This window comes from Mixophyes fleayi, chromosome 2 (genome assembly GCF_038048845.1).
Source record: "Mixophyes fleayi isolate aMixFle1 chromosome 2, aMixFle1.hap1, whole genome shotgun sequence".
Lineage (NCBI taxonomy): Eukaryota > Metazoa > Chordata > Amphibia > Anura > Limnodynastidae > Mixophyes > Mixophyes fleayi.
The window spans coordinates 186,033,478-186,046,901 of NC_134403.1; the positions used below are offsets into that span (position 1 = coordinate 186,033,478).

Below are 13,424 nucleotides of genomic sequence, written 5' to 3' on the forward strand. Positions count from 1 at the left end.
AGGCAAAACTGATAACTAAGTGGCTCGGGGATCAAAACATCAAAATTTTGGGTCCATGGCCAGGAAACTCCCCAGACCTTAATCCCAATGAGAACTCAAAAGAATCAATCCTGCAGAGGGGGTGGACAAACAAAATCCCACAAATTCTGACAAGCTCTAAGCATTGATTAGGTAAGAATGGGGTGGCCATCAGTCAGTATGTGGCCCAGAAGTTGATTGACAGCATGCCAGGGCGAATTGCAGGTCTTCAAAAAGAATGGTCAACACTGCAAATATTGACTCTTTACATAAACTTAATGTAATTGTCAATAAAAACCTTTGACACTTATAAAATGCTTGTAATTTTACTTCAGTATACCATAGCAACATCTGACAAAAAGGTCTAAAAACACTGAAACAGCAAACTTTGTGAAAACCAATACTTGTGTCATTCTCAAAACTTTTGGCCATGACATAATGTGCATACACCCATTCCCCTCCCTGTTCCACCAATGAGATCATAGCTTATAGCAAGGGTCCTCTGCACTCAAAGATGAAACGGACCTTGCTGCGCTCTCAGGTCCTGTGTGTTAGAAACAGTCAAGATGCAGAAGTACTGAAGAAAGCATGGCGGAAACATTAAAAACATCACAAGAGAAGCCAGACTGGGAGGAACGCAGAGACCCCAAGTAAGTAATATTTAGTTTTATTGTTTAACATTTTCAGTTACACCAAAAGCTGAATTTTAAAGCTGTCCCTTAAATAATACAATGTAGTTACACCGGGCCTGATTCATTAAGGATCTTAAATGAAGAGGCATCTTATTTCAGGCATGAAAAAACAGTCAGTATTTAACTTATGTGCAAAACAGAAAACTAGTTTGCACCCCTTGCATTGTAACATGGTTTTGTCCGGGAGACTGAAATAAGATACCTCTTCATTTAAGATCCTTAATGAATCAGGCCCACCATATTTATATAATGCCAACACTGGACACTTGCCAAAATACAGCCAATAAAGCCTATGACAGGTGTTTCAAGTCATGCGGACAGAAGGTCTTAAATTATACAGTAACAGCTAATTCAATTAAATGTATTGGTAAAATTCTAGTAGTTGCCAATTAGGAATGAATGAATTCCACCTGAGGGATTCTGAATTGCACATATATTATAAAAGTCTGAAGTGCTAAGGTCATCACTCGATATTATCCACAAAATAGTGATTTTTTTTTTTGGTTTACTAGCCTGCAGGTATCACTCTTTCCACTACTTGCTATGGAAATTTCTGCCTATAATTAAAATGCTTTCTGTAGAAATTTGCAACAGTCATATTTGGAAACTGAAAACAGAAGCAATTTAATAAACATTTAAAATTTTATTATATGTTTTGAGAAATTGAAAATAATCAATTACATTATTTTAAACAAGATCGTAAAATATTAAAGTCATGGGTTGCAATTTATTATTGTTGCAGTCGGGGTTAAGGGGTTTAGTTGTTGTAACTGATGAGTGCAGCCAAAATCTCTAAAAATACAATCAATGTTATGTCTTTGAATAGTTTATGTAATCTATGACCTTCTTGATCACTGTAACTATGACTGGCACTCTCAGGGGCTGGCTGGCAAATTTTATCCCAGGGGCCAGACTCCACTTAGCAGCCTATTTTAAAGGAAGAAAATGCAGGTGGCCCAGTGACCGAGCTCAAGTTAGCCCACTATGGGACCTGCACGGGGGCATATGCCCCCTGACCCCCAGCCCCTGGGCACTGTCACCTTCCTATGGTTTCACTACTACTTTTGGAACTTGGTACCTGGTAGTGACTCTCATCCACTATAGCAGCTGGACTAACGCTTTACCTATTTTTCAATAGAAGCCCATTTAAAGCAAGGTAAAAAACAGATAATATCTGTTTGACATTGTATATGTAAATTTCTACATTAAATTTTACATGTAATAATGTGAGCGACTTGGAAGTAGTCACAGTTTAAGGTTTGTTTAATGAACTGTTTGCAGAGGTAGATGGTATGCAGGCGGCAGTTAGGGATAGCTGTGCTTGAGATGAGCTATGTTCTTAACCACTCACATAATCACCTTCCCACATACAGAAAACATTTAAAAATGTGTGAAAACAGTAGGAAATTACTGCAGTGATGTTGAGGTGCGGTCATCACACCCAAAAAATTTATTGGATATTGTCTTCGTTGCACTGATGGGCCCAGTGAGGTTAACGGTCATTGCTGTTGCCATCTTTATTGATCCTTTGCTGATCTCTCATCTTGGTGACAGCAGCTGCCACCGCACATGGGTAACAATTGTCTTGGATCTATTTCCAGCAGTGAGTATGACACTAAAGAAAATCAACAGGCTATGCAGAGTTGGACAGAAATCCACAAAAGTAGAGCATGAAAGAAAAAGCCTTCTCTAGAATCTGCAGAGGAAGATGCTCAGTTATAGTTAATGGTGAAGGACATTTATGGTAGTTACACAAAAATGTCAGTCACCAACGACTGCCTTATTATTGGAAGCTTATAATGCTGCTGTTTAACACTAGCCATGTGCATTTTCAATACCACAATTGTTATTCCAATACCTTATATATCATGTGTTCCCCACACCTTTTAGATTGTAAGCTCACTTGGACAGGGCCATCTGTAACTTCTGTTTCATGTCATTTTATGTCATTTGTTCGTGTCATGATCCCCTCATTGTACAATGCTAATATGTTAGCATTTTATAAATAAAAAGATAACACATGGTGAAAACAATAGCAAGAGTGAGCTCGGGTGAAGAGGTAGAGTGATAATTAAACAAAAAAATAAGCTCCCAAAAGTTTAGACAATGACAGTGGTCCCTGAATACATGAAAACATAAAATAAGTGCAGGCTTGAATACTTCATTAGTAGCCCTTCAGGGTAACATTGAACTAGAGAATGATGAAATTCAGGTAGAACTCCAGAAACTTACTGGAGATACAGAGTAATTATCACTTAAAATATTTTTCCTTCTTTGTAAAACGGGTAAAAGGGCAAACTCATTATCTCATTGACTGGCTTCAGCACCATGAATATAATAACCATATTGATAACCATGTTACTCGACATATGTACACTTTAATATCCTTGTATGGTTAGTATTGCTGTCACTTCTTCCAGTAGGCCAAACGTCATGACACAGTAAGAGGGCGGTGCTGCTCCAATTGGGTTTCCAAGGCAATCCTCTCCTGATGGACTTCCTGGCAATTACAAGATAAAACACAATCTCACACAGCAGTACAGATACATATTTATGTTTGCCTCACTGGAACTATAAGAGTTAGGGAGCTCTTTAAGCTACTCCTCAGGGACAATATGCAAATACGTCACTTCTATTCAGGATTAAAGATTTCTGAGAAACTCCAGAATTCTATTTACATAACGCACTTTGAATCAATAATTAACATGACGGCTATATTAGATTGCAACAGAGGTTTGTACGGAAACAGAATTGACACCTACAAAAAAGTATATGGCCCTTTCCCAGAAGTGTATTCTCTTGAACAGGAGTTGCTTATTTGCCTAAGAAGTCTCTTTAATATCTCCTTAACTCTTCTCATTGTTACAGTAAATGTACCCGTTTAGCACGTCACACCTGACCAGATATTCCCATAAATTACTGAGAAGTCCTAACAAGCATGGGCTCGAGGGGCCTGAGATGTCAAGCCCCCCCCCCCCATCTTCTACTATCTACATCAAAGGGGGGCATGAAGACCATTATCTCCCTAAGGGGCCTTTTCGCTCCAGGGAATGGGGAGGAACAAGGTCTTTCTCCTTTTGAGAGGACCCAAAGTACCAAGGCCCCAGCAAATGTGAGCACTGCACTGGGTGATTGGAGTCACCCACCTCAGGCTTCAACAGCAGTACGAGGCAGACTCTGTATTATTCCTTAGTCTTTCAGATAAAATCAGGTGTAGATGCATATGTACACAGTGAGGCTTAGAGATGTCCCCAGAAGGCAATAGGCTGTCACCTGGTTCTTTGGCTAATGCCTGGACAGGTGTATAGGAACATCATTGCACTTAGTGTGGCACTTTGCGTATCACATTTATTTATTTATTTATACCCAGCACTAATGCACTTTTTTCTGTTTTGTGTTTATGTGTCAGTGTAAAATGTATTATAAAGACAGAATTCCTTGAATGGTATATAGGAAATCACAGAGTAATATATACTATCATAGTGTTCACCCATATTTGCACCACATTCGTGTGAATGAGCTCTTAATCTCAACATAGCATTGTTCCAAAATACCCCGTGAGCTACTTTGAAAGCTACAGGTTGAGTACAGGACAAAATCTTAGTAAAGGACCAATACTCAACTAAATGTTGCAGTTCTGGGACCAGATGTTTTATTAATAAACAGGGCCTGATTAACCAATCGGCTGATCAGGCTGCAGCCCAGGGTGCTGGAGCCTTGGGGTGCGGCTTCTCCAGGATTTCATATGTACAGTATATATATATATATATATATATATATACACGCACAAGTTAACCCCCGTGCATGATACTCATGCATTCTAGTCAAATCAAGCTACTTAAGGTGTTAAAAAGGTTCTTGTCATGCATTTGGGCCTAGCCCAGGCCTCCTCAGGGGAAGAGCGTTACTTTCCGACGCAAGCGCCCTTTTTTAACGTGGTTTTGTCCACATGTCACCACCTCATCATTTTTCTCCATCACCTCATCCTTCATCTTTATCGCCACATCTATCCAGATGTCTATCCAGACACAGGGATCTCTCTCAGCGGTCCTGAGTATCACACTCCTCTCACTCTGTCACCCCCGGCAACCACCAACCACTCCCCACTGTCACCCCCGGCAACCACCAACCACTCCCAACTGTCACTTCTCCTTCAAGAAATATATATATATATATATTTTAAATCTTTATAAACACTTTTAACAATTAACAAATTAAATTAACAAATTAAAAACATCTTAGTATACCAAATTTCAGCCTTTCTGAATTTTTTTTCCCACACACACTAAGAATTTAGTAGGTCAGTGTATAACTCCGCCCAACAGGTGGCACTGCAGCTTGGTTTTTTTTTTTTCCACACACACATAGACAGACTAACACACGCCACTAGACATTTATACTATAGATATATATATATATATATATATATATATATATATATATATATATATATATATATATATATATATATACAAAAAAGAGAGAAAGGGGCGCCAACATAGTGCATTAAATGTATAACATCTTTGGGATAATCCACAAATGTGCAATTCCCGTACCAGAAATTCAGATTCAAATCGCCTTAGATAAGTGCTCATAGACCTTTAACATGGAGTGTGGTCTGTAGCAGATCGCTGCACTAAAACGTCCTGACTCCAGCAGGGTCTTCTCCCAGAATGATAGCACCACTTCAAATTGGCTCAATTGACAGTGTGTCAATGGGACATTTCCAATCAGTTTCAGTAAATCACTTTCTGGTGCTGTCCAGGGGATGTGAGATCACAAATTGCAGTATCTATCAGGAGCCATCTGACCTCCTCCCCAGGTATTGAGAGTTGGAAATGTCCCATTGACACACTGTCAATTGAGCCAATTTGAAGTGGTGCTATCATTCTGGGAGAAGACCCTGCTGGAGTCAGGACGTTTTAGTGCAGCGATCTGCTACAGACCACACTCCATGTTAAAGGTCTATGAGCACTTATCTAAGGCGATTTGAATCTGAATTTCTGGTACGGGAATTGCACATTTGTGGATTATCCCAAAGATGTTATACATTTAATGCACTATGTTGGCGCCCCTTTCTCTCTTTTTTGTATTTTATTAGGCTGATACCTGCAGATAGGTGTCGATTGTATTGGGAGCTGCCATCTCATGTACTGAGTATACACATTTTTTGTCACTATCACTTTGTGGTTGCACATCTATAAGCGCCTGTATAGCTTAGAAATTTGGTGGGAATATATATATATATATATATATATTTTATTTTTATTTTTTTTAACATAGCAATATTTTCCAAGGATAGGAGAAAATATGTTCTCTTATATTATTATTGTCATACTAATGATACTTAAACACAGTCATGCTGTGGACATCTTATTTCATATATCTAATGCTGGTTATCAGTGTTTCATACATAACTTTATGTTTTGTTTGTTTATTTTGTTTTAATTGTTGCATTAGCATTATCCAAAGAAAGAGCACAGCAGTTTTCTTAGTTTAAATGAGATTTTGAACACATTCTTCACCTTCAGTTGCTGCTGAAGCTCACTATTCAGTCTGGCCAGCACTGCATTGGCTTCCTTGTTTTTACGGATGGCTGTCTGGATATCTTTCTTCTGCTTGGAAGGCTGCCTGAAAAAAGGATAAGTGCAGAAAGATAGATTCACTTGTGCCAAAAGACCACACACCCACCAAAACATATGTCAATGATTAGCTGACAATGCATGGGCCACAACCTATATTGTGATGCCAAACATTATGCCAATGCTTTCACGCAGTGAATAAAAGCAGTTCCCCGCAACCCGAGCGTTCTATGTGTTTGTATTAGATTCTATAAAGATAGCAAATGCTTTACTCTGTAAAAATTAGATCATTATTTTATTAAACTTTGTTTCAAAGGGAGTACATTATACTTAGTGGCATATAGTCAACATGAGATCATTTCCTATAGAGTCTGAGCCACAGCAATACATCTCTCTTCTGACAGAAACAAGTTTTTTACATTTCTAAATGGGTAATTATCCTCACCTTTGGTCAGTGTTCGGTTACAGTGTCTAATCCCAGTAAGCGCCATGTGTCTCCGTGTTTAATTTAATTTAAGATCTACGCCATGATTTTGCTGAGCGTGAGGGATTTATTTGTAGTGGTTTCTAATGGTTTTAATCACTTGGTTATGTGCATGTGAGCACACAGGCTGCCTATGATGCAACATCCATTCATTGTAAATATGCTTTGCACACATTCAGTGGAGCATCTCGCACTTCAGCTATTGGCTGCAATAGTCTAAGGGATATAAACTATGTCTGTTTCCTAGAATAGGGATAATCGTCAGTAATCAGGCTTTTTGTTCACTGGATTAAACTACATTGCTAGCAGATGATGATGATGTGCTCTTGCAGTTCTGTCTAAGTGAAAGTGCTGGTCAGCACATCTATCGCTGCTTGCAGATTGCCGAGTGGCAGGTCTGGCACAAGGTGGGTAAGGGTTACTCTGTGACATTCAATTCTGCGGTGTTAGGGAGAAAATATTTCTGCTCTTCACACTTTAATAAAGACACTTGCAGCTAAAACTAGAGAGACAATAAAGGCCGCGGTGAAGCTAACCATCTACACAGGGATACAAGATAATGTGAAAAGTTACCTTTAAATTCTTCATTAATTATATTTCATTATTTAAAATTTTCCTCACATTATATATTATTTGGATCCTCCCTCCCTACCATTCAGAAATGTGTGCATTGTAGTCAAAGTCAGAATCTACAAGCCCAAAGGAAAAAGCTTCAGCCATGTTTATTCTTTTCTGTGAACAGGGGTATATGTACTTAACTGCGGTTTTGAAAAAGTGGAGATGTTGCCTATAGCAACCAGATTCTAGCTGTCATTTTGTAGAATGTTCTAAATCAGGCCTGTCCAACCTGCATCCCTCTAGGTGTTGTGAAACTACAAGCCCCAGCATGCTTTGCCGGTAGACAACCAGTTGATAGCTGGAAGGGCATGCTGGGACTTGTAGTTTCACAACACCTGGAGGGCCGCAGGTTGGACAGGCCTGTTCTAAATAAATGATAACTAGAATGTGATTGGTTGCTATAGGCAACAGCTCCACTTTTTCAAACCCACAGTTTAGTAAATATACCCCCAGAAGTAAAGGCCACACACAGACCGATTCCTGCCATCCAACCTGAGTGACAGCTTTAGTTTTTAATATAGAAACACCTGTGGGCAGCCACGTTGTTCAGATGCTTCGGCCCATTAACCGGATTACATAAGAGCCGGACAATGCACTTATATATCAAGAACAGAAATTAGATGATCAATTTTATGCCAATATTAATACATGCCATACTGGCATTGATGTAATGTGGCAACAGCTCCACCTTCGAAAAACATTAAATGAAAGTTTCCCTATTTATAAGCAACACTTAATCAGTCCATTTCATTTTTAATAAAAAGAGGCAAAAATGCATGTTCACAGCCTGGTTATTGTATAATAATTCAGAATATTTAAGTAGAAATATTGTTGGGAAATGCTCTATTGCTTAGTCTGTCAGATTGTAACAGGAAAGTTCATATATGGACAGCAGTCAACTAACAAACACGGCGAGTGTTATGCTTTAAAAATCCAGTTGGTACAGAACTGGGCTGTCTTGAAAATTTCATTTCTTAGAAGTTTGCTGAATTGGAGTGGCTACATACTTCTCAGTAACTCTTTTCATGGTTTCAATGAAAAGAAGTATCACCCTCCGTTTCTAAACTAATGGGTCTATTTATGACACTTCGATCAGCCATAAACCATACTCCTGATAAAACAGCTCTTGCATCCGGAGAATGGCCATCACCCAATTTATGAAGGAGTTTAAACGCTGGGGAAAGTGCATTTACCTACTTTTTTTGGGTTACCGCAGCTCCCATAGAACTTTATGGGGACTATCATGTTAGTAATTTACTAAGCAGCAAAAAGCATTGCTTCGCGCTGCAAACTAATACCATCTTAAGATGGTGTTCGTTTACCTGTCTCTATGGGGTTCATATGATCCCCCACCAGGTCAAATCCTATGCGAATGCACGAAGTTTAGCCGCACATGTGCAGTCCAGATTCGGCATTCGCTTGCAGCATTATAGAGTAGCCAAGACATAGTATATAGCAGCGATACATAATGAATGGTACTGCTGCACATTAATAAATAGACCCCTAAATTTGAATGTGACATCACTAAGGCTACAGTCCTTTACAGAACTGCAAAACCATAACACAAATGCTCTTTTGTGATGACCTAACTACTTTTGTACAAGTGCACAAAGTTTTACAGCGAAGCGCATTGATTTGTGGATAAAGATGAGGAGTCTGTGTGGGTGCAATAGTTTGCACTGATTAATGTGAATAATTAGGCATATCTGGGAGTACCATGTAAAGCGCATATTAGGTACATGACAGTTCCAATTTTTGCTTTGATGAGATTTAATTTTTTTCTGGGATAGGATGATTTAAAAGAATAGAGAGACCGCATATACTGAGTGTTCCCTGCTTTGTCTGAAGGCACAATGTCTGTCTCCCCACAAAAGAGCTTGATTTCTCCAGCACCGCTGAGGTCATGGTGATTGGTTCTAGTCTCTGCAATTAAAATGGGATACATTCTGCACCTCTCAGTTACATATCAGTGGAAAAGTTCTAGACGTACTTTGGCCAATGTAATATAATGTTTTAAACGCACCAGAGTGTCATGTGTAATAAATACAGTCCCAATTGTCCCCTCAGGCTCATGATTCACTTGCAATATAAATGAATCTAATCCAAGTAGTAGTTTAGGATAAAAGTAAATAAATAGGTTTTCCTAAAGTGGTAGTGCACTGGGCTGTGATGTGATGTTTTTACTGCCCCACCACGTGCATTTTCTGGAGCATCTGCAACACACAAAATTTGGCAGATTTATTTTATGGGGTTATTTCTAAAGATCGTGAAATAGGCATATACCTTGAAATTTCAGCCAAGTGAAAGCATTGCACGTCTGCAGACTTGTGGTTTGCAAATGTAATCTTCCTTAGAATATGGGGATCATTTGATCTACTTTATGGAGGAAAGGGGCTATAATCTACCATATATCATCTTTATAGAGTCTCAAAAATTCAGTGGAAATGGAGTACCCACATACTGTATTTAGTTCTGGAAGAAGATTACAAGGCGTCTTATTGCTCCGATAACTGACGACTGCTTAACTGCTTAGGCAATATGGGCTACAAGCCCACATTGCAGAACAGACATCACATATAGTCATCCAAGAGTTATTACAAAACACTGAAACGTCAATGTGGTGCATTATTGAAAATGTGTAAACAACAGAAGTAATAGTATACAACAATTTTTCACTCTGGTGCCAGTGACAGACGGAACTCCTTCTGGCAATACTATCTGATAGCCTACATAGATCTCAATATTTAGTGAAGTTTTCAAATGTGTCTAACACATCTCCTTTAAGCAGCAGTTAGCTATTACAATAGTTGGCTATAACGAAGCAATTTTATATTCTGCAAATTAGCATTAGAGGAGAAGGGTCTTACTATGGATTACACCTAGGGTTAAATGTATCATACCCCGGTTTTCTCAACTCGCGGGAGATCTGCGACTTCGTAGCTTAAATTTAAAGCGGCGCTGCCTTGTAAAGGGAAGTTTTCCTGTACAAGGCAGCGCCGCTTTAAATTTAAGCTGCGAATATCCGAAGCAGACAAATATCTCCCTGAAATCTGTCATGCTGACATGCTTGCAGACCATTGTTCTCAGTGAACAACTATTTCAGACAGAGAGACTGCCTGAAGTGTTCAATCCATTTTAAAAACAATAAGGGTACTTCCTTGCTATGGCACTGACAACGCCTGGTGCGTGATTATTACATGGCATCCCCGCCACTCCCAGCACTTCCCCTTTTCTACCCCTAAGTGGAAAAAAACATATTGCCTTCAGTAGATCATGTTTCTGCCGGTTGCAATGATATGTTATCGGTTGTGGGATACACATGGCATTCATATCAGCTTAGCAAAGTTCATCACACAGTCTGATTGCATTTTTTTTTGTGTGTACTCCTTTCTGCTTCGTTATCTCAATTCAAAAATCATGCGCTGCAAAAGTAAATCTCATTTCAGCACTGTTCCGCAAGGAAGTCAATTGTTATTTTTACTTAACTCGAAACGCCTCACGCCCTCCAACTCCTCCTCTCAGCCACTATGCACATTATATAAGGTGGATGTCATTGTAATTGTAGGAGTCAAATAGACACTTTTGCAGCCAGATCGGCACCAAAAGAAGGAAAATCTGGAAGAAAAAGGGTCCAGGGAACTTGGATACTAAAGAGGGAAAACGGGAAAATTTGGATCCTCCTAATATTTGCAGGATTCACAGAAAACTGTATTGGATAATTTATGTAACTGTATATTTAGGCAAAAGATTAAACTGTAAGCTGTTAAAATGATGATGATGAATGGGCAATATAATTATATGTTACATGAGGTTTCATACTGTAATTCTATTATGTCATACATAACAAACATAACTTGACTGATGTGGTGACACCGAAGGGAAGGTCAGTGTGAAGACAAGTTATTTTTGGTTATAAAGAACATTGACCTGGGCTTCAGTGTGAAGAGGTCAGTGTCATGTACTGCATAAATCAACAGTGTGCCCAGCATAACATGTTATGGGTCAAATAGCAACTTCCAGAAACTAATTATCAGTGTTTATTTTTATAGCACTATCCCTCCCTCCTCCAAAAAATAAAAAATCAAGACTATGCTTTCCCCAATTTAGCATACTTTTGAACAGCAGGATAGGACTTCAAAGATGCAGCTGATGAGGTCACGCTTGATGCCGATGACAAGTCATGATTTTCCAGCACTTGACTTTCCGGGTGGAATTTTCGTCGTAGCGGTTTGGTTGGTGGTTGGTTAAATAAGATTTCCTTAAATGGAGAAAAAGAAACAAATACAACCTCATGAAGATGTGCACAAGCATCAACTGGACCATATCAGTTATACATGAATCCTCATTTTTATTTCCTTTGACACAGTTCCTTGACGTGTGCCAGTGCCGAGTTGCACTGCTATTGCACAAGTTAAAAAAAAATAATTAAATAAATCCGAAATGAGTAGATTTGGGCCTGGGATGTATTTCCTGTTTAGCGAGATAGAGTAACCTACACTTCAGTTTTACTCTCAATTTTCAATGTTTCCCAATGTATGTACTCTTACTAATTAGGTACTGTTGGACTATCCTACAGAGAAGTTGGTGGATTGCTTAAACACACTTTATGCAACTACTGTATGACCTCTGTTTTTATTATTTTATGAACAGCATTTTAACTCTTTTTTTGGCTGCCTGGCCAGATGAATAGGTGCCCACCAGTTAGTGGGTTTCCACAACCCATAATATACTTAAGAGCACTAAATGGAGGATGCACTGGTTTATGCTATAGCCGACTGTGAGTAAGCACATATTGGGGGCACACATTTCTTTATTTTTATACATCGATAGAATACTTAGAACCTCATTCACAAAGTGTCCAATGTACTCTAAGCGCATACCTATGCTCTGCTCTTAGGAGTCACCTCCACAAATTATAGGTGTGCTCAGGAATGCTGGAAGGCAGACACATCCCAGAGAACACTGTGCAAGAGTGTAAAGGTCACATCAAGGTCAGATCCAACTACATCATCATCATCATTTATTTATATAATACATTTGGAACCACCCCTTTCATTATATTAAGCTTTTCTGTTTTACTTCTTACATACTGCTTGCTTTAGCCTCATTATGGCTTCATTTAATAATGAGAGTAAGAGACAATGGACATTGGAACTGCCTTTTTTACATGTGATACTTTGTTTGGCATAGAGGGTCGCAGCCATTTTGCTCTTTGAAAATGACCTCCATAGTGTGCCAAATTGGAATTACGCGCCAAATACTAAGGGCAAGCACTCTCGTCACTTACTAAAAGCTTGACCATCATTAAATGTAAAACCAACCAAATTCAAATAAAATGAACAAATATTAATATAAAGTTATGCATAAGCAGAATGCTGGCAGATCACATCCATAAATAAATTGTAACTGTCAGTCAGATGGAAATAACAGAATAGAATGTTACTGGTAACATTACAAAAACAATTCAATCACTTCTGCAACTACTGAGCATAAGTACAAATTTAAACTGTATTTATTATTGAGTCCTACAGGGTTTCCAGTATTAATTGCAGTATATATCCAGTACATGTCATGTTGGAAGAACTTCTGCTTGAAATCTAACCCCACTGGACTCTTGCAACATTACCAGTGAATATCCAATATTTTGCGCCTAGAGGGGATTTCCTAGGCCTCTTATGCTTAAGGTTTTGTTCTATACAATCGTATATATTTGGGGTGAGTCAAGGGTTTGTTCAACGGGTTTCTAAATTTATTGTACTTCTCCGTTCGCTCAGTCTTACCTTAACAAGGGACATTTTATGAGATTGGCAACACCTTCAGTACCACGTGTATCAAACCTTTCAATTACAAGGCAAACGATTCCCCTTTAATGTTAAGTGACAGTTTTGGCAAGACAGACAAGGAACAGTGATCAGAAGCGTAGCCAATAATATTTGTAAGAATGGATGTTAGCTCTCACCACCTGATCACTTATATTTTTGCCACTTCAATATGTCAATCTCAGAAAATAATTTGTGATTGGTCTTACCA

The 13,424-nt window shown here is 38.7% G+C and overlaps 1 protein-coding gene across 2 annotated transcripts in view; it reads right to left on the minus strand.

The window, feature by feature from the left end:
- Positions 1–1,333: 1,333 nt before the first annotated feature.
- Positions 1,334–13,424, minus strand: part of REPS2 (RALBP1 associated Eps domain containing 2) — a 185,279-nt gene continuing 173,188 nt past the window's right edge. For both annotated transcript variants that reach the window (XM_075195087.1, XM_075195086.1), the window contains exons 18-20: positions 11,507–11,652; positions 6,236–6,341; positions 1,334–3,210 (exon numbers count right to left, since the gene is read on the minus strand). In XM_075195087.1, coding sequence (XP_075051188.1) covers positions 3,142–3,210; positions 6,236–6,341; positions 11,507–11,652 — 321 coding nt within the window. In that variant the 3' untranslated portion in view covers positions 1,334–3,141. The remainder of the gene's footprint in view (positions 3,211–6,235; positions 6,342–11,506; positions 11,653–13,424) is intronic.